This window comes from Panthera onca, chromosome A1 (genome assembly GCF_046562875.1).
Source record: "Panthera onca isolate mPanOnc1 chromosome A1, mPanOnc1 haplotype 2, whole genome shotgun sequence".
Taxonomy (NCBI): Eukaryota; Metazoa; Chordata; class Mammalia; order Carnivora; family Felidae; genus Panthera; species Panthera onca.
The window spans coordinates 110619433-110641198 of NC_138339.1; the positions used below are offsets into that span (position 1 = coordinate 110619433).

At 37.0% G+C, this 21766-nt stretch overlaps 1 protein-coding gene across 5 annotated transcripts in view; it reads left to right on the forward strand.

Annotated features, from left to right (window-relative positions):
• The window catches only part of ERCC8 (ERCC excision repair 8, CSA ubiquitin ligase complex subunit), a 70340-nt gene that overhangs the window by 29743 nt on the left and 18831 nt on the right, over nt 1-21766 (forward strand). For 4 of the 5 annotated variants that reach the window (XM_078449550.1, XM_078449555.1, XM_078449567.1 and 1 more), the window contains 5 exons: nt 837-918; nt 1964-2032; nt 3206-3272; nt 11563-11663; nt 13441-13565. In XM_078449550.1, coding sequence (XP_078305676.1) covers nt 837-918; nt 1964-2032; nt 3206-3272; nt 11563-11663; nt 13441-13565 — 444 coding nt within the window. The remainder of the gene's footprint in view (nt 1-836; nt 919-1963; nt 2033-3205; nt 3273-11562; nt 11664-13440; nt 13566-21766) is intronic. The other variant, XM_078449552.1, reaches the window with a different exon arrangement.

Genomic DNA, 21766 nt, shown 5'->3' on the forward strand with positions numbered 1-21766 from the left:
AGATATTGGCAGTTGAAGAATTGAACCTTGGAATCCAAGCTGAAGAAGGGGACAAAAAGCAAAGACAAGAGGAACTGATAGGAGTTCTGGGTTTTATTTCGGTGTCTTAGAAGTAGTTGGGAAAAATAAAGCTGAAAATGATGGAAGATTGTGGTCACATGTAACATACATGAAATGTATGATTTCAAAGGAAGAACAAATCTAGGTGATGAGGGTGTCTGGGGTGTGGGACTGAGAGGCAGAATACTGGCTAGATGACCTGTGTACATATTATGAAGTTTCCCTGAATAGAGTGGAGAAGAATCCCTGAATGGAGTGGAGAAGAAGATGGTGAGCCATTGGCTGTGTCTCCGTAATGTCTGGAATTTATTAGCAAAAAACTATTTTTCTCACTAAAGGGACAAGAGTGTTATAAAGAACAAAGGATTTAAAATTAATAGGTTTTGGGGCGCCTGGGTGGCTCAGTCGATTAGCGTCCGACTTCAGCTCAGGTCATGATCTCACAGTTCGTGAGTTCGAGCCCCGCGTCGGACTCCATGCTGACAGCTCAGAGCCTGGAGCCTGCTTCACATTCTGTGTCTCCCTCTCTCTCTGCCCCTTCCCTGCTCATGCTGTGTCCCTCTCTCTGTCTCAAAAATAAACATTAAAAAAAATATATAATAAAACTAAATTAGATTAATCGGTTTTTTACTTAAAAAATTCTTATGCTTTAAGTCAAATAAATTGCTAACAGTCATTTAAAAATTACCGATAATCTGGGAATAAGTAAATAGAAAGTTAACTGCTTTTGTGATTATAATTAGAACTTAACTTTTTAAATGTCTTTTGATTATCAGACTGCAGATATATTTAATTTTGAAGAAACAGTTTATAGTCATCATATGTCTCCAGTTGCCACCAAGCACTGTTTGGTAGCAGGTTTGTACCTGTCCTTTTTTGCTTTTCAACGTATTGAAACTTGCTCCCTTTTAATACCTACTTCTGATTTGACATTTTAACCCAGGTGAATATCACAGTTCTTTAAAAAAAGAAAAAAGCTTAAGTATATGCCATTTTGACATTCAGTTTTACAGTTATTGTGTAAGTTGGGCACTGTGCTAGTGGCTAGGATTCAAAGATTAAGAAAGCACATTTCTATTCCCTGTGGAGTTACTTTTCACCCACCAAAGCTTCAAAGATTGTACATGAACAAATTTTAGCAACTTTTTAAATTCAACACAGTGCAAAAATGGAAATTATTCCTTTAATCTAAGACTGTTATTAAAATTAAACATCCATTTTTATGAAAGCACGTGCAACAAGAATTCTCATGTGTGAGAAAGAAAAAATGTTTTTCTGGTATCAGATACCAGGTCTCTGTGATTCTGTTATTTGTGTGGCATTGCATGAACATCTTCACCTCAAGATGCCAGTTAGCTGTTTCATCTGTGAAGAACAGTTGGACACTAACTTGTCTTTGAGGTCCACTCAGTCTGTGTCCAGAGTTTCTGATTGGAAGCATATCAGTACTATGGAAAAACTAAGGTATTAAAAAATAACTTGATATAATACAATAGCCTAGGATTATACATACATACACACTGCAGCAATACAAATTTCCTGGTTTTGATACTGTAGTATAGTTTTACCTCATATAACAACCATTGGAACAACAAGGGTGATAGGTACACAGGGTCTTTCTGTACTATCTTTGCAACTTCCCTTGAATCTATAATTACTTCACAATTAAATGTTAAAAAATAACACAATAATAGGGTTCTCCTTGTAGTAAGTTATAACTGCAATTAAATTTTCTAATTATAAGCATTAAAAATGATTTGAAGTATATCTTTAGCATACTTTTTTTAGATTTCTACATGGATGCAGTGAAAATGTCATGATTCATAACGGTAGCTTCTTATTTCCTTTTGGTGATGATTTATAATAAAATTATCTTAAACCATTTTTGTTTTTGTTTTTACAGTCGGTACTAGAGGGCCCAAAGTACAACTTTGTGACTTAAAGTCTGGATCCTGTTCCCACATTTTACAGGGTATTTTTTTTTAATTTGAAACAACAACTACTTTGAGTAAATCATTCAATAAAAAGAAACATTACTAACAATGTATTCTTTGTGGTTGACATGACTGATGTATTTTGTGCTAGTTGTTAAAAGTCAACAAGGAGATAAAGATCCTTCTGTGCATTATTCTTATAAAACTGAACTATTGAGGAGACATTTATATAAACAATGGCCATAGGGTAAGCTCAAAGGATATGGAAAGTCTAGCTGAAAACCTTGTCTTATTTCTGCATTTAAAAAATATATATATTTATGAAACTTATATTGGTACATTTGTGTTAAGAGCATTGTTTAATATTGTTCTGGCTAACTAAACATTCTTAATATTTGGGTACTTTTTTCCCCTTATTGCAACTATTTTAGAAAAAGGCAGTAAAATAATCATTTTGGTTAACATATATTAATTTAAATATTTTTCCCACTTTTATCAGCATTAGACCATCTGATTCTAAACAATGAAAAGATGGGATGTAACTCAGAAATATATATTTTTATTTATCTCTAGAAGCACATAATATATCAAGAGAACTTGGTCAGATGGATAGCATTTGTTTTACATTTATAATGAATTTCTAATAATGTAAGGTAGATGAAAATATCTAGTTTGAATAGTTCGCTTAGGCAAAAGTGAATTAAAATGCTGAAGTTATCCTATGAACTTATCACCTGTGCTTTCTAGAAAAAATTTTTTACATAAATGCTTTTTACAATCATGAATTTAGAAAACTTTTTCTATTACAACTTTCTGAAAAGTTAGAAACCATTTTTATTCTCTAGAATGTTTATCTTGAGTGGTTTGTTGCAGTGTTTTTTTGTTGTAGATAAAAGTAAATGAGCTTGAGATCTATCATTTATTAATGCCTTTACTTTCTAATCTAACAACTGTATTAAAAAAAAATACTCGCTTGCTCTGACCTTTCCAGTGCAAAACCAGGCCATTTATAATAAGTTACCATGTGTGAGAAATGCCCCCACAGACTTCATGTTAATATTTAAACAGATTATAAAAGTGAAAAAGTGATGATCATATCAATTTATTTTTAATAGTCTTTACTTTCTTCAAAATCAGAGATATTTAAATTACAGTGTATCTTTTGATTTTTCAAGTATTTTATAGGACGTTTCATACGATTGTATTTGCAGGTCACAGACAAGAAATATTGGCAGTTTCTTGGTCGCCACGTTGTGAATATATCTTGGCAACTGCAAGGTAACATGCAAATTATTTGGTTTCAAAGTTCATAGTTAATGATAAGAATTTTGAGAACACTATTTATATGAGATGTATATTTATTTGTTAATTAGGTCCTTAAAATAATTGAGTTTTTATGTCATATCACCATAAGAAATCTTCCTTTGCATCACTGTCTATCTTGAAGGTGCTCACCCTTTAAGTCAGAGAAAACAAGAAAATCTCTGTAGCAATGCAAATCTACTAGTATTACCTATAAAACAACTGTGTTGTGTCATTTTTTTCTACAAAAGTATAAGACTATTAATTTAAAAATAATAGCATTTCTATTCATTTCCTTTAATACAGAATTATTTTGAATCTGATTCAACATTTATTTGTTGATTCAATTTGCTAATATTTAATAACTGCCTACCCTATACCAAGCAGTTTAGTTCCCGGAGAAGCTTCTGTTAATAGTTTGCAGAATGTAATGTTGAAATCTGTGCTTTCTGGGGGCACCCGGGTGGCTCAGTTGGTTAAGCATCTGACTTTGGCTCAGGTCATGAACTCATGGTTTGTGAGTTCAAGCCCCAGCTTGGAACCTGGATCCTGCTTCAGATTCTGTGTCTCCATTTCTCTCTGCCCCTCCCCTGCTCACCCTCTGTGTGTGTGTGTGTGTGTGTGTGTGTGTGTGTGTGTGTCTCAAAAATAAATAAATGTTGAGATTCCACCTACACCTGCCTAAAGAACCCAGAAAACCGCCAGAGGATTAGCAGAACGGAGTCTCCGGAGTCAAGCGCAGACGAGAGGCCCACGGAAGAGGGTAGGAAGGGCGGCGAGGCGGTGCGCGCTCCACGGACTGGCGGGAGGGAGCCGGGGCGGAGGGGCGGCTCGCCGGCCAAGCGGAGCCCCCGAGTCTGGCTGGCAAAAGCGGAGGGGCCGGACGGACTGTGTTCCGACAGCAAGCGCGACTTAGCGTCTGGGAGGTCAGAAGTGAACAGCTCTGCTCGGAAAGCGGGAAGGCTGGAGGACAAAAGGAGGGAGAGCTGCTGAGCCCCCGGACGGCAGAGCTCAGCTTGGCGGGGAACAAAGGCGCCAGCGCCATCTCCCCCGCCCATCCCCCAGCCAAAATCCCAAAGGGAACCGGTTCCTGCCAGGGAACTTGCTCGCTCCGCGCAAACACCCAACTCTGTGCTTCTGCGGAGCCAAACCTCCGGCAGCGGTTCTGACTCCCTCCCGCTGCCACAGGGCTCCTCCTGAAGTGGATCACCTAAGGAGAAGCGAGCTAAGCCTGCCCCTCCCGCCCCCGTGCACCTTGCCTACCCACCCCAGCTAATACGCCAGATCCCCAGCACCACAAGCCTGGCAGTGTGCAAGTAGCCCAGACGGGACACGCCACCCCACAGTGAATCCCGCCCCTAGGAGAGGGGAAGAGAAGGCACACACCAGTCTGACTGTGGCCCCAGCAGTGGGCTGGGGGCAGACATCGGGTCGGACTGCGGCCCCGCCCACTAACTCCAGTTATACACCACAGCACAGGGGAAGTGCACTGCAGGTCCTCACCACGCCAGGGACTCTCCAAAATGACCAAACGGAAGAATTCCCCTCAGAAGAATCTCCAGGAAATAACAACAGCTAATGAACTGATCAAAAAGGATTTAAATAATATAACAGAAAGTGAATTTAGAATAATAGTCATAAAATTAATCGCTGGGCTTGAAAACAGTATACAGGACAGCAGAGAATCTCTTACCACAAAGATCGAGGGACTAAGGAACAGTCACGAGGAGTTGAAAAACGCTTTAAACGAATTGCAAAACAAAATGGAATCCACGATGGCTCGGCTTGAAGAGGCAGAGGAGAGAATAGGTGAACTAGAAGATAAAGTTATGGAGAAAGAGGAAGCTGAAAGAAAGAGGGATAAAAAAATCCAGGAGTATGAGGGGAAAATTAGAGAACTAAGTGATACACTAAAAAAAAATAATATACGCATAATTGGTATCCCAGAGGAGGAAGAGAGAGGGAAGGGTGCTGAAGGGGTACTTGAACAAATTATAGCTGAGAACTTCCCTGAACTGGGGAAGGAAAAAGGCATTGAAATCCAAGAGGCACAGAGAACTCCATTCAGACGTAACTTGAATCGATCTTCTGCACGACATATCATAGTGAAACTGGCAAAATACAAGGATAAAGAGAAAATTCTGAAAGCAGCAAGGGATAAACGTGCCCTCACATATAAAGGGAGACCTATAAGACTCGTGACTGATCTCTCCTTTGAAACTTGGCAGGCCAGAAAGGCTTGGCACGATATCTACAGTGTGCTAAACAGAAAAAATATGCAGCCGAGAATCCTTTATCCAGCAAGTCTGTCATTTAGAATAGAAGGAGAGATAAAGGTCTTCCCAAACAAACAAAAACTGAAGGAATTTGTCACCACGAAACCAGCCCTACAAGAGATCCTAAGGGGGATCCTGTGAGACAAAGTACCAGAGACATCACTACAAGCATAAAACATACAGACATCACAATGACTCTAAACCCATATCTTTCTATAATAACACTGAATGTAAATGGATTAAATGCGCCAACTAAAAGACATAGGGTATCAGAATGGATAAAAAAGCAAGACCCATCTATTTGCTGTCTACAAGAGACTCATTTTAGATCTGAGGACACCTTTAGATTGAGAGTGAGGGGATGGAGAACTATTTATCATGCTCCTGGAAGCCAAAAGAAAGCTGGAGTAGCCATACTTATATCAGACAAACTAGACTTTAAATTAAAGGCTGTAACAAGAGATGAAGAAGGGCATTATATAATAATCACAGGGTCTATCCACCAGGAAGAGCTAACTATTATAAATGTCTATGCGCCAAATACCCGAGCCCCCAGATATATAAAACAATTACTCATAAACATAAGCAACCTCATTGATAAGAATGTGGTCATTGCAGGGGACTTTAACACCCCACTTACAGAAATGGATAGATCATCTAGACACACAGTCAATAAAGAAACAAGGGCCCTGAATGATACATTGGATCAGATGGACTTGACAGATATATTTAGAACTCTGAATCCCAAAGCAACAGAATATACTTTCTTCTCGAGTGCACATGGAACATTCTCCAAGATAGATCATATACTGGGTCACAAAACAGCCCTTCATAAGTTTACAAGAATTGAAATTATACCATGCATACTTTCAGACCACAATGCTATGAAGCTTGAAATCAACCACAGGAAAAAGTCTGGAAAACCTCCAAAAGCATGGAGGTTAAAGAACACCCTACTAACAAATGAGTGGGTTAACCAGGCAATTAGAGAAGAAATTAAAACATATATGGAAACAAACGAAAATGAAAATACAACAATCCAAACGCTCTGGGATGCAGCGAAGGCAGTCCTGAGAGGAAAATACATTGCAATCCAGGCCTATCTCAAGAAACAAGAAAAATCCCAAATACAAAATCTAACAGCACACCTAAAGGAAATAGAAGCAGAACAGCAAAGGCAGCCTAAACCCAGCAGAAGAAGAGAAATCATAAAGATCAGAGCAGAAATAAACAATATAGAATCTAAAAAAACTGTAGAGCAGATCAACGAAACCAAGAGTTGGTTTTTTGAAAAAATAAACAAAATTGACAAACCTCTAGCCAGGCTTCTCAAAAAGAAAAGGGAGATGACCCAAATAGATAAAATCATGAATGAAAATGGAATGATTACAACCAATCCCTCAGAGATACAAACAATTATCAGGGAATACTATGAAAAATTATATGCCAGCAAATTGGACAACCTGGAAGAAATGGACAAATTTCTAAACACCCACACTCTTCCAAAACTCAATCAGGAGGAAATAGAAAGCTTGAACAGACCCATAACCAGCGAAGAAATTGAATCGGTTATCAAAAATCTCCCAACAAATAAGAGTCCAGGACCAGATGGCTTCCCAGGGGAGTTCTACCAGACATTTAAAGCAGAGATAATACCTATCCTTCTCAAGCTATTCCAAGAAATAGAAAGGGAAAGAAAACTTCCAGACTCATTCTATGAAGCCAGTATTACTTTGATTCCTAAACCAGACAGAGACCCAGTAAAAAAAGAGAACTACAGGCCAATATCCCTGATGAATATGGATGCAAAAATTCTTAATAAGATACTAGCAAATCGAATTCAACAGCATATAAAAAGAATTATTCACCATGATCAAGTGGGATTCATTCCTGGGATGCAGGGCTGGTTCAACATTCGCAAATCGATCAACGTGATACATCACATTAACAAAAAAAAAGAGAAGAACCATATGATCCTGTCAATCGATGCAGAAAAGGCCTTTGACAAAATCCAGCACCCTTTCTTAATAAAAACCCTTGAGAAAGTCGGGATAGAAGGAACATACTTAAAGATCATAAAGGCCATTTATGAAAAGCCCACAGCTAACATCATCCTCAACGGGGAAAAACTGAGAGCTTTTTCCCTGAGATCAGGAACACGACAGGGATGCCCACTGTCACCGCTGCTGTTTAATATAGTGCTGGAAGTTCTAGCATCAGCAATCAGACAACAAAAGGAAATCAAAGGCATCAAAATTGGCAAAGATGAAGTCAAGCTTTCGCTTTTTGCAGATGACATGATATTATACATGGAAAATCCGATAGACTCCACCAAAAGTCTGCTAGAACTGATACATGAATTCAGCAAAGTTGCAGGATACAAAATCAATGTGCAGAAATCAGTTGCATTCTTATACACTAACAATGAAGCAACAGAAAGACAAATGAAGAAACTGATCCCATTCACAATTGCACCAAGAAGCATAAAATACCTAGGAATAAATCTAACCAAAGATGTAAAAGATCTGTATGCTGAAAACTATAGAAAGCTTATGCAGGTAATTGAAGAAGATATAAAGAAATGGAAAGACATTCCCTGCTCATGGATTGGAAGAATAAATATTGTCAAAATGTCAATACTACCCAAAGCTATCTACACATTCAATGCAATCCCTATCAAAATTGCACCAGCATTCTTCTCGAAACTAGAACAAGCAATCCTAAAATTCATATGGAACCACAAAAGGCCCCGAATAGCCAAAGTAATTTTGAAGAAGAAGACCAAAGCAGGAGGCATCACAATCCCAGACTTTAGCCTCTACTACAAAGCTGTCATCATCAAGACAGCATGGTATTGGCATAAAAACAGACACATAGACCAATGGAATAGAAATAGAAACCCCAGAACTAGACCCACAAACGTATGGCCAACTCATCTTTGACAAAGCAGGAAAGAACATCCAATGGAAAAAAGACAGTCTATTTAACAAATGGTGCTGGGAGAACTGGACAGCAACATGCAGAAGGTTGAAACTAGACCACTTTCTCACACCATTCACAAAAATAAACTCAAAATGGAGAAAGGACCTGAATGTGAGACAGGAAACCATCAAAACCTTAGAGGAGAAAGCAGGAAAAGACCTCTCTGACCTCAGCCGTAGCAATCTCTTACTCGGCACATCCCCAAAGGCAAGGGAATTAAAAGCAAAAGTGAATTACTGGGACCTTATGAAGATAAAAAGCTTCTGCACAGCAAAGGAAACAACCAACAAAACTAAAAGGCAACCAAAGGAATGGGAAAAGATATTTGCAAATGACACATCGGACAAAGGGCTAGTATCCAAAATCTATAAAGAGCTCATCAAACTCCACACCCGAAAAACAAATAACCCAGTGAAGAAATGGGCAGAAAACATGAATAGACACTTCTCTAAAGAAGACATCCGGATGGCCAACAGGCACATGAAAAGATGTTCAACGTCGCTCCTTATCAGGGAAATACAAATCAAAACCACACTCAGATACCACCTCACGCCAGTCAGAGTGGCCAAAATGAAGAAATCAGGAGACTATAGATGCTGGAGAGGATGTGGAGAAACAGGAACCCTCTTGCACTGTTGGTGGGAATGCAAATTGGTGCAGCCGCTCTGGAAAGCAGTGTGGAGGTTCCTCAGAAAATTAAAAATAGACCTACCCTATGACCCAGCAATAGCACTGCTAGGAATTTATCCAAGGGATACAGGAGTACTGATGCATAGGGGCACCTGTACCCCAATGTTTATAGCGGCACTCTCAACAATAGCCAAATTATGGAAAGAGCCTAAATGTCCATCAACTGATGAATGGATAAAGAAATTGTGGTTTATATACACAATGGAATACTACGTGGCAATGAGAAAAAATGAAATATGGCCTTTTGTAGCAACATGGATGGAACTGGAGAGTGTGATGCTAAGTGAAATAAGCCATACAGAGAAAGACAGATACCATATGGTTTCACTCTTATGTGGATCCTGAGAAACGTAACAGAAACCCATGGGGGAGGGGAAGGAAAAAAAAAAAAAAAAAAGAGGTTAGAGTGGGAGAGAGCCAAAGCATAAGAGACTGTTAAAAACTGAGAACAAACTGAGGGTTGATGGGGGGTGGGAGGGAGGGCAGGGTGGGTGATGGGTATTGAGGAGGGCACCTTTTGGGATGAGCACTGGGTGTTGTATGGAAACCAATTTGACAGTAAATTTCATATATTAAAATAAATAAATAAATAAATAAATAAATAAATAAATGTTAAAAGAAAATTAAAAAAAAAAAAAGAAATCTGTGCTTTCTGAAGTAGAACAAGTCTAGGATGTGGCTGTAACAAGGCTGGCTAATGAGGTGTGAAGGTGGGGGGCTAGGTGCTGGTGGGTCCATACTAAGGTGGATTTCTGTTGTTTATGCCTAATTTGGTTTTCCTCAACTCATAGGGAAGCTAAGAAAGAGGCTTTCAATTCTCAGAGTACACCAGAAATTTGAATCAGTATGAGATGGACCTAGTAATTGGCGTTAGGAACCAGATATGTCCAAATCTTACCTGTTTCAGAAAATACTTAAATCCTCAGACTCATCCCATTGCAGACCTTCTCCAGCTGTAAAGAAAGAAAACCATTTTGAAAATGGGAAATGCTAGCTTTTTGCTTGCTATTCTAATCAGCTAGGTTTGATGGTGATCTGTGAAAAGAATCAAGATTATAGGAAGATTTAAGCCTTGTATCTATGTAAAAAAAAAAAGATTTGTAAGTTAGAAATAGGCTTTAAAAATGCATTGAGGGGTTTTTTTAAGTGTATTATTTATTTTGAGAGACAGAGAGAGAGAAAGAGAATCCCAAGCAGGCTCCGTGCTATTAGCTCAGAGCCCAATGTGGGGTGCGATCCATGAACCATGAGATCATGACCTGAGCTGAAATCAAGAGTTGGATACCTAACTGATTGAGCCACTCAAGTACCCCTATAAAATTCATTGTATTGCTTTTTCTAATTAAAGGGGCTTGGATAAACCCAATGGGTTAGAATATTGTTGAGGTCTCTTTTGAGAACATGATAGCATCAGTTAAACTAATTTACATTTTCTTTAGGTGTAGTTTAGAAGCTGAAATTGATGGGGCACCTGGGTGACTCAGTTGGTTGAGAGTTCGATTCTTGATGTCGGCTCAGGTCATGATCTCTCAGTTTGTGAGTTCAAGTCCTGTATTGGGCTCCACACTGACAGTGCAGAGCCTGCATGGTATTGTCTGTCTGTCTGTCTCTCTCTCTCTCTCTCTTTCCTCCCCCCTCCCCTGCCTACGAACTCTCTCTCTCAAAATAAATAAATAAACTTAAAAAAAAAATACAGATCTTTAAAAGAAGCTGAAATTGATGTGTGATCATGGTATTTTGCCTTTCTTCTTTTCACTTACTTGAGATAAATACAAGGGTCTGATATCTAAGAGATATTAAATTTAGTTCTTGAATATGTGGCAAAGATAGATTTGCGTATACGGAACCAAATATAAATATATTGTCATTATCCACCTTAATTTTTTCATAAAACAGGAAACACCAGATTCATGCCAAATGAATTCTTAAACAAAAGTAAAATTAGTTACCTGCTTGATTGTCAGAAAACATTTGAATAACAAACAGAAAAGATGTAGTAACAAACTTGCTAAGGAACCAGCTCCAAAGCTGTCCAGTTTTGGAGGAGGAACATGATCATAAAAATTCGGTCCAGCAGAATTCAGTCCTTGTGATGTAAAAAAGTTTACCTTTTTTTTTTTTTGCTATGTTTTTCACTGCTTTTTGCTACTATTGACTTTGAATATTAGATGAAAAGGCAAAATACAACAACCCAAATATACAAATATATTTGCACTGATATACTGAGACCTCTGTGTGCCATAGTGCTGGAAAGGTTAGGTGCAAGAGTAGTCACTGTCCTACCTTTATATGTCAGTGTAACATTTATTTCTTCTTAGTGCTGACAGCAGAGTAAAATTATGGGATGTCAGGAGAGCATCAGGATGTTTATTTACTCTTGATCAGCATAATGGAAAAAAGTCACAAGCTGTTGAATCAGGTAATGAAGAATACATTAATATAGAAACATGCTAATGATAGTATGTTTATATTGAAAATTTTGAATTGAAACTAATTAATGTCTCTTGACAAATTATAAATCTTATGATTTAGAAAAAGTCAAAAGTCATTCATAGTAAATCCATTTCTAAATGTACATAACTAAATCACGATTGTTTTTCTTCAAGATACAAAGAAGCAGGACATTTCATCTCCTAAATTTTCAAATGCAGAAACTTTTCTGAATTAGTTACTTTTGTTTTTTTCCTCCAGTGAGGTCAGCTAATACAAATTCAGTGCCCCTTAGGAAGCTACAGTAAATTGAAGGAATAGTAACATTTTGGGACTGTTGTATGAGAATAAAATTTGCAAGTTGTGTTAAATGTGTCAGCTGCTATCCAGGTGACAAAGTACCTCAGTTGCATTTTTATGATAGAATTTAATATCTTTATGGGATAAAATTCTGATTCAGAATTAGTTCCAGACTAGAAAAATCTTAGAATGAACTATATACAATTTTATGATTGTTTTAATAATCTTTGTAATTAAATTAAGCTATTGAGAATTATGCTTTCTCAAAGTTGATCATTTTGACAGCAATACAAATTTTGGTTGAAACTAGAAGAGGTATTCTTTCCCTATTAAAGTTTTTGTTTTTTTAGGGGCACCTGGGTGGCTCAATCGGTTAAGCATCCGACTTTGGCTCAGGTCATGATCTCATGGTTCATGAGTTCGAGCCCTACATCAGGCTCTGTACTGACAACTCAGAGCCTGGAGCCTGCTTTGGATTCTGTGTCTCCCTCTCTCTCTGCTCCTCCCCTGCTTGTGCTCTCTCTTTCTCTCTCTCTCAAAAATAAATAAACATTAAAAAAAAAAACTCGGGGGTGCCTAGCTCACTCAGTCAGTTGAATGTCCCACTTTGGCTCAGGTCATGATTTCACCCCTCATGAGTTTGAGCCCCATGTCGGGCTCTGTGCTGACAGCTCACAGCCTGGAGCCTGCTTTGGATTCTGTGTCTCCCTCTCTCTGCCCTCCCTGTTTGCGCTTTCTCTTTCTCTCTCTCTCAAAAATAAACATTTTTTTTAAAAAAAAGTATTTTTAATTGTAAATACTAGTATTATTGATTTTTAATAGTCCATGGAGTGATTTTTAGATTAAAAATAGAATTAGTATAAAAGAAATTTGAAAAGTGTTTAATTTAAAATTTTAATGTCAGGGGGCGCCTGGGTGGCTCAGTCGGTTGAGCGTCCGACTTTGGCTCAGGTCATGATCTCACGGTTTGTGAGTTCGAGGCCCGCATCGGGCTCTGTGCTGACATCTCAGAGCCTGAAGCCTGCTTCGGATTCTCTGTCTCCCTCTCTCTCTGCCCCTAACCCACTCGCATTCTGTCTCTGTCTCTCTCAAAAGCAAATAAACATTAAAAAAATTAAAAAATAAAATAAAATAAAATTTTAATGTCAGGCTATGCATTTAATTGAGTTTGATAGCACAGCTTACTTTCTTAAGAAAAATTATATTTGGCAATATAATTATATTTGGCAATATATATTTTCCTTTTTGGTTTTCCTGTTTTTCTCTATTTTTGTGGTTCTAATTTATATAGCTTATTGTATTCAAATAATCCACAGGGATGAATAATTTGAAACATAATCAACTTGTATATTTTAAGCAATTCAGAGAGTTGTCCTATATTAATATGTTTAAATAACTGTATCATGAAGCATTAAGTGTGTCCTGAATACAAGAACTGATTAACTGAATTGTATTTTTCATTGCAGCAAACACTGCTCATAATGGGAAAGTTAATGGCTTATGTTTTACAAGTGATGGGCTTCACCTCCTTACTGTTGGTACGGATAATCGAATGAGACTCTGGAATAGTTCCAATGGAGAAAACACACTAGTAAGAGATTTTAAGTATCTCCAACCTTTTGAATACAAATTGAAAAAAAATGGATCTGTGACATACACTTAATGTTCTTCTGTAGATTTAACTCTTTTCTTATCTCTGAATCACAGTTTTCTTTTTATATTTTTCCATTACGTGAACTAATAACACAAGACAACCCACCCTACTACCCTCCCACCACATTCTCCCCATTTAGTGGAGAATTACTGCTCTACTGAGCCACTGTGCATAATGGGAGTGTGCCATAACTCTCAGGTATGTTGGAGAAGAAAAGATTGAGAACAATTGATATAAATTAAACTTATAAGATTAAATAGTCTAATTTTATACTATATATGACTTGTAAACACAGCCTAAAATGAATGTTATAGTACCAGAACATATAGTACTTTAATATTAGAACAAATGTATTTTAAACGTCCTCGATTCTTACTTGGTATTTAATTTCTAATAGTTTTTTAAAATTTATATTATGGGTCTTACCAGGTATCCCTGTGGTTTATTAACTTTGAGAATAAGCTAATAAGTTTGTTATTTGGTGGTAATAGTAGTAGGTAATATTTATTAAGAACTTATATGTCAGATACTGTGCTAATAAAAATTAACATTTAATATATGTGCTGAAGCATATAGGGTCTTATTTAATCATCACATCAATATTATGAAAGTAGTTACTGTTAAAATTCCCATTTTACACATGAGAAAATGAGACATAAATGGATACATAACTAGTGTGAGTTAAAACAGCTAAAAAACAACAACTTGACTCTAGGTTCCACTCCTATTGCAACAATGAATTACGAAACCCTTTAAAGCATTTATCTAATGCTTTAAGGTAGGTATTGGTATTAATCATATTGCTTTCTTTTCTTTTTTTTGTTTTTAATTTCATTTATTAATTTAAGTAATCTTTACACCCAACATGGGGCTCAAACTCAAGACCCCAAGATCAAGAATCACATGCTCTTCCAACTGAGCCAGCCAGGTGCCCCATTCCATATTTCTTTATTTAATCATCCTTTCTAACTAATTCTCTTTCAGATACTCTAGGTACCACTTTTATTACTAAATTATAATTTAACTATAAGATCAAAATTGTTTACACTAGATTGCTAATCTCTCATGTGCTTTAGGAAGTACTTCTGCTTCTGCATCATATCTCAGACTAGAAACTCAGGCATTGCAAACTTTAATTTAAAATCTTCCATTCATTATACTGGTACCATGTTTCTAATCAGGTCACACCTTTCTTTTCTCAGTTTATTCATTTGTTTAATAAATATTAAGTACTTCTTTTCCAGGCAGTATTATACAGCAGCAGACAAAACATAGGAGAGTCCTATCCTCAAGGAATTTTAATTCTAGGGAGAGGAAGACAGACATCTAACCATCACTCAATAAATAGGTGGATGGATAAAATATATTTTAGCTGTAGCAAGTTCTATGAAGAAAAGCAAAGCAAAGCAAGGCAAGTAGCATAGAAAGTATTGGGAGGTTGGAGTTGCAGTTTTACATAGGGCAGTCAGAGTATGTCTCTCTCAGAAGATGATGACATTTGGCCTGAAGGAAATGAAGGAATGCGCCATCAGATATCTGGAAAGGAGAGCATTCCAGGCTGCGGAAGGAAGAAAATACAAAGACTGTGAGGCAGAAGCATGCTTGGGATACCCAGGGAACATCTAAGAGGCTCTTGTGTTGAAATAGAGGAAGCAAGGAGGAGAACAATAGGAGATGAGGAACAGAAGAAACAGGCACCAGATGATATAGGCTTAGAGGCCTTTGTAAGGGCTTAGGCTTTTTCTCTGGGTGAAATAGAAAGCCACTAAAAGCCTTTGAGTGAAGAAGTGATAGGGTCACTTTGGAAAGGTAGGTTGGCATGTGCATCAAAGGTGAATGTGATAAGTATAAATGGTATTGAGTATATATATAAAAATTGTTAATATGATTTTATTCCATTTTCTCTCCTTGAAGATGATACTCAGACCTTATAGGTTTTTGCTAGCAAGTCCATTTCATGAATAGTGTGTTTAGAATGTAATACATTTTAAAATTGACTTGATGTAAGTAAAAGATGACTAGAGTAGTCCAGAAACTCACCTTCAGAGGACGACTGGGGACATTGATCCCAGGAAAAGCAATTCTCAGAGGAAACACGCTGTTTTCAAATATTTAAACATGGTCCGACAGAATTGGAAACCAGTTTTAGTCCTGCTATTTAGTAATTTGGGACATTAGTCAGTTTGTTTAAGGTGACATTATGAAGGACTATGGTAAGAGTTTCAGTGTCTCCATCTTGTAAAGAGGGGTTATTATGTACCTAAACAATAATTTTAGGGATACTAAAAGAATGTCAAAAGTAGTACTGTACCTGTTAAATAGTAGGTATACCATAAATAACTATTTTTATTGTATCATATTGCCTTATTAGGACCCTTGTTAGTTTTGAAAAGATATATATGGATTGTGTCCATTGGCAACAATAGAATTTGTACCATTGACGTACTTTGATAGTACTCTTAATGGTATAACCTCTTCACCCATTGTATGCTTTTATGAATTCAATAATTCATCACTTACATACAACACCCAGTGCTCATCATAACAAGTCCCCTCCTTAGTACCCATCACCCATCTAGTCTATCTCCCACTCACCTTCCTCCATCAACTTTCATTTTTTTCTCAATTGTTAAGAGTCTCTTATGGTTTGTTTCTCTCTCCTGTTCCTCCCACCTCTCCTCATATCTATTTTGTTTCTTAAATTCCACATATGAGTGAAATCATGTGGTATTTGTCTTTCTCTGAGTGACTTATTTTGCTTAGCTTAGGACATTCTAGCTCCATCTATGTCATTGCAAATGGCAAGATTTCATTCTTTTTGATGACTAATATTTCATTGTCTGTGTGTGTGTGTGTGTGTGTGTGTGTGTGTGTGTGTGTGTGTGTGTGTACCACATCTTTATCCATTTATCAGTCAATGGAAAGTCAATTTGAGCTTTCTCCATGGTTTGGCTATTGTTAATAATGGTGCTATAAACATTGGAGTTTGTGTGCCCCTTTGAATCTGTATTTTTTATCTTTTAGGTAAATCTTTGTTTTTTCTTTTGCTTCCCTTTTGTTCTTAAGAGGGATTCATCTTTTACATCTCCATTATCCTTTTGCTCTTCAGTAGATACTTCTAAATCTTAAAAATGAGTATCAAGATAAAAGACATAAGTTAAATAAGAAAAGTTTATTTAATCTACTCCTAACCTTAAGGTTGTAAATACATTTGTTTTCTTCAGAAAATTCTGAAGCTTATTTTTAATTTTTATTTTTTTTAAGTTTATTTATTTATTTTGAGAGAGAAAGAGCAGGGAAGGGGCACAGAGAGAGGGAGAGAGAGAGAATCCTAAGCAGGCTCCATACTGTGAGCATAGAGCCTGACTCAGGGCACAAATTCAAGAACCGAGACCTGAGCCAGAAGCATGAGTTGGAAGCTTAACTGACTAAGCCACCTTGGTGCCCCTGAAGCTTATTTTTTAATGTGGTCTTTTGAGTAATTTTCTTTACTTTTGATTTGGGGATTAGATACTCTACTTCTTCAGAGATACTTTTCATCCTCTTCCCCATTGTGACTAACGGCTCTGGACCTACCTCAATAGCTTTTGCTGCTTTTGTTTTGTAATGTGATATATAAAAACCACATTGTCACATTTTCCACTCTTTCAATCCAGCTGTGAGTAACATTTTTGGGAAATAATTCTTGTGATAAATTATAAGCAGTATTAAATGTATAAGGATTCTGAGAAAGTGAAGAAATTTTTACTTAAAATATTTTTTAAAAAATTAAATTTTAAAAAGACAGGGGCACCTGGGTGGCTCAGTTGGTTAAGGTATGCTGACAGCTCAGAACCTGGAGCCTGCTTCAGATTCTGTGTCTCCCTCTCCATTTGCCCCTCCCCACTCATGCTCTCTATCTCTCAAAACCAAATAAACATTGGAAAAAAATTTTTTTAATTTTAAAAAGATATATAAGTGCATGCTTCAAGTAGATATATCATTACTTATATCTTCTGTACAAATACTATCGTGAACCTAGGTTTATTAATTAAAGATTAATTTCTTATTTTTAATAAAAATGAGATTAAAAATCGAAATTCTCATGTTTTCTTCTAATACCTTAATGGATTATTTTGCAGGCTTCTTGAGGTGTGTGAACTGTACTCTGGAAACCATTGCCTTAGAGAACATAACAAATACTTATAGGGAAAATTTACAGAGAGACAGCTTTTGGCACAGCAAAAGAACAAAAAATTTATAGTAGCTATTCCTGTGTTGAATGTTTTAGATAGTGGTATTATCATTCACTAATACCAATGTCTAAAACTGGGAATCTATCCTTTATTCTTCCCTGCTCTTTATCCCACCTATTAAATCAATTAGACATCCCCTTAGTTCTTCCTTCTTCATTTTTTTCATATCTGTCTTCCCTTCCTGCCTCACTCTGGGCCCTCATGATTACTCCATTTAATTACTCTAACATTCTAACTTGTCCCAAATTTATCTCCCAGTGGAAGTCTTTCATTGTTTCCTCAGTGCTTACAGGTTATTAAAACCGAATGCTTTTGCCTGTTGCACACAAAGCCTTCATAAGTTGTATCTGCTAACTCATCAGCTTTATATCTTGCCACTTTCCCATTTTTTTTCTCTGTCCATACTGAACTACTTAGAGGTCTTAAAAAATACCTTGCTCTCTTGCTTTTCCATTCTGCTGTACAAACTCCAGACCTTGCTTTGGAATACTGTTCTCCTTCCTGTCCTGTTTCTCAGATTTCAGGGTTCATCTCAGGCACAACTTCTCCTTAACTCCTCTAGTCTTGCTTAGATGTCTTCAAGTACCCAGTGCTCACTTATATTAGAATGCATTGTGATCATCACTTAATGGAATGAAGGAAAAATAATTTAAAACATTGCGGCATAGTGGTTTTTGATTAGTGTAGTCTAGATTCACTTTCTGATTCTGTCATTTGCTGGCCCAAAGACTTATGAGATGCTGACTATCTCATAGTATTGTTTTGAGTATTAAATGAAATAACACATGTAAAACATTTAGCACTTTGATATTTACAGCAAATGTTGATGTTCAGTAAATGTTACCTATCATTATTATGATTATGCTGATCATTGTTTAATAATAAAATGAGCTGCCTTGTGATGGAGTCTGTATCACTACAGGTATTCATTTAGTGACCAGATGTATGTTTCCTGGAACAATAAAAGGGATTCATAAGATAGGGAATTGGATTTGCCATCAGCCTGTCCAAAGTCCCATATCATCCTCCCCTATCAAAATCCTTTCAAAGTCTGTATGTATCACCTTTAACACATCATAGCCAAAAGTAGCCTCTTCCTCTACAGTACTTTCATAATAATAGACATCATGCTATTTATCAAACATTGCTTTTTATAGTAAGCATACATAGTCATAAAATGGGAACTTTAGACAGTCACCTAGAATAATGTATGACACGTAGTAAGCAATAGTAAATGATAGATTCCTCCTTTCCTTAACCTGTTATTAGAACTTTATTCCACAGGTATTGAAAATTTGGTAATTCCAAATTATCATCAAAATATGTATCAAAATATTGATAATTTTTAGTCCACAAGTGATTTGACCGTAGCAGTGATTTATGAAGATTGATGGGATAGTAAGTTGCAGAATGGTTTGGAATGGGGGACACCTAAGAAGAAAGAGGTGTCAGAGAGCTGGTTCAATCTTTGTACCTCATTCATCACTTCCCAGTTCATATTTGAGAAGGAATATAGTTAGGTAGGTCATCTGATGAATGTGAATAAGGTCATCACAGTCAAGCAGTTCAGAATTTTTCTAGCAGGAACAGAGAGTTTGTAGTTGAGAAGATGTGTGGTTTTTTTTCCCCACACTCCTTCTATACATGCAACTATTTGTAGAATGACACTATATTCTATGAACCGTTGCACCTATATGATCAAAGACACAAATGAGAGAATGTTGTACTTTTAAATATATATAGGAATTAATAAATCTAGGGACTTACTGGATACCTTTATGTTCTAGGTGTTCTCATATGTGTTATTTCATCTGGTTTTTCACAGTAACTCTGGTAAATGATGTTATTTCTATTTAACAGATTAGAGTAATGAAACTTGGAGGCTAAATCATTCATTAGCCTCCATTATAATCATTCATTATCATTATAATCATTCATTATCATTACTCATAATGGGCAAAAAAAGAAAAAAAGGAGAGAGAGAGAGAAAAAGAAAAGGTGACAGGGGGTTGGGTAATGGAGTGGGTTTCTACAACCCAAGTCTCCAGACTATAAGTTTAATATTCTAATGTTTCATTTTGCCACTGCTGTGGTGGGATAGCTGAAGGTGTATGCTCATCTCTGTCACATGTGAACCTGAAGGGTGGGTGAGGCAAGTGTGGTATCCACATATTATCAGCACATGTCCATTTGGACCTCAGTATTTGTTAATATAGAAGTATACACACACACACACGCACACACACACACACACACACACACACACACTCCCAACTAACCTTTCTGAAAAGAGAAAAAGGTAAATTACTGCCTGTCTAAACCCTAGTATTAACTATAGGAAAGGGAGACATAGGTGATCTTCATGCTCATAATTCTCAAATGATTAGCTACTCATTTTATACCTACCCTAAACTGCTAAATCTAAATTATCAGCAGGAAGTAAACCTATCAATTTCTTTTTTTTTTTAATGTTTATTTTTTATTTATTTTTGAGAGAGAGAGTGAGAGCGAGTGAGTGTATGGGGGAGAGGCAAGGAGAGAGGGAGACACAGAATCTGAAGCAGGCTCCAGGCTCCAAGCTGTCAGCACAGAGCCCGATGTGGGGCTTGAACTCACGAACCATGAGATCATGATCCAGGCCGAATTCGGACACTTAACTGACTGAGCCACCCAGGTGCCCCCTGACTATCAATTTCTTTAGCCCAAAGCTTCTCACATTTTGATGAGCCTATAGGTTACCCAGGGATCTTGTTAACATGAGGATTCTAGTACAGTAGGATTGGGATAGGAGCTGAAAGTTCGCATTTCCAATTGCTGAGGAGATGCGGATGTTGTTGGGTTTGCACCTTTGGCATATAGTTGCAGAATTTTAATTTTTGTCCTAAATCCATAATTATTTATATAGAGTTGCAGTTGTATACACACTGTGTTCTCTGCTTTTTTTACACATGAGTTTTATCCTTATTTCCGGCATATTTTTCATAATTATGGTTTTTAATTACTATATAAACTGAAGGTTTGTTATAACATTATTAGGGATTCATATCTATTTTTAGTTATTTTTGCCATTCTAGATAATGCTGCCTTGAATTCCTCTGGGCATATAGGTTTTTGCTGTTTAATTATTTCCCTAAGATAAATTCCCAGGAGTAGTTTCTTGGTCAAATGGTAAGAATATCTTTCTTGCTTAATGGGTACAGAATTTCAGTTTTGCAAGATGAGAGTTCTAGGGATTGATGATGGTTGCACAAGAATATGAATGTAATGTCACTTAACTGTACACTTAAACATGGTTAAGATGGCAAATTTTATGCTGTATGTACTTCACCACAATTAAAAATGTTTTGAAATAGGGGCACCTGGGTGGCTCAGTCAATTAAGTGTGAGACTTCGGTTCAAGTCATGATCTCACAGTTTCTGGGTTTAAGCCCCACATCGGGCCTTCTGCTATTTGCACGGAGCCTGTTTCGGATCCTCTGTCTCACTCTTTCTCTGCCCCTTTCCTGCTCTCTCTCTCTCTACCCTTCCCCTGCTCGCTCTCTCTCTCTCTCAAAAATAAATAAAACGTTAAAAAAATGTTTAAAATAAAAAGGTGATTCCCCACCCCACCCCCCATAAAGAACACTTTGTATTTTGTTGCATAATAAATCGTTTGGCCTTTTAGAAGAAATAGCCTAATTACAGTGCCACCAACATGTTTATCTCACTTGTAACAGTATGCAGTATTTTGTGGTTTCTTTTTTTTTTTTTTAATTTTTTAATGTATATTTATTTTTTGAGAGAGAGGGAGACAGAGCATGAGCAGAGGAGGGGCAGAGAGAGAGGGAGACACAGAATCCGAAGCAGGCTCCAGGCTCTGAGCTGTCAGCACAGAGCCCAAAGTGGGGCTGAAACTCACAGATC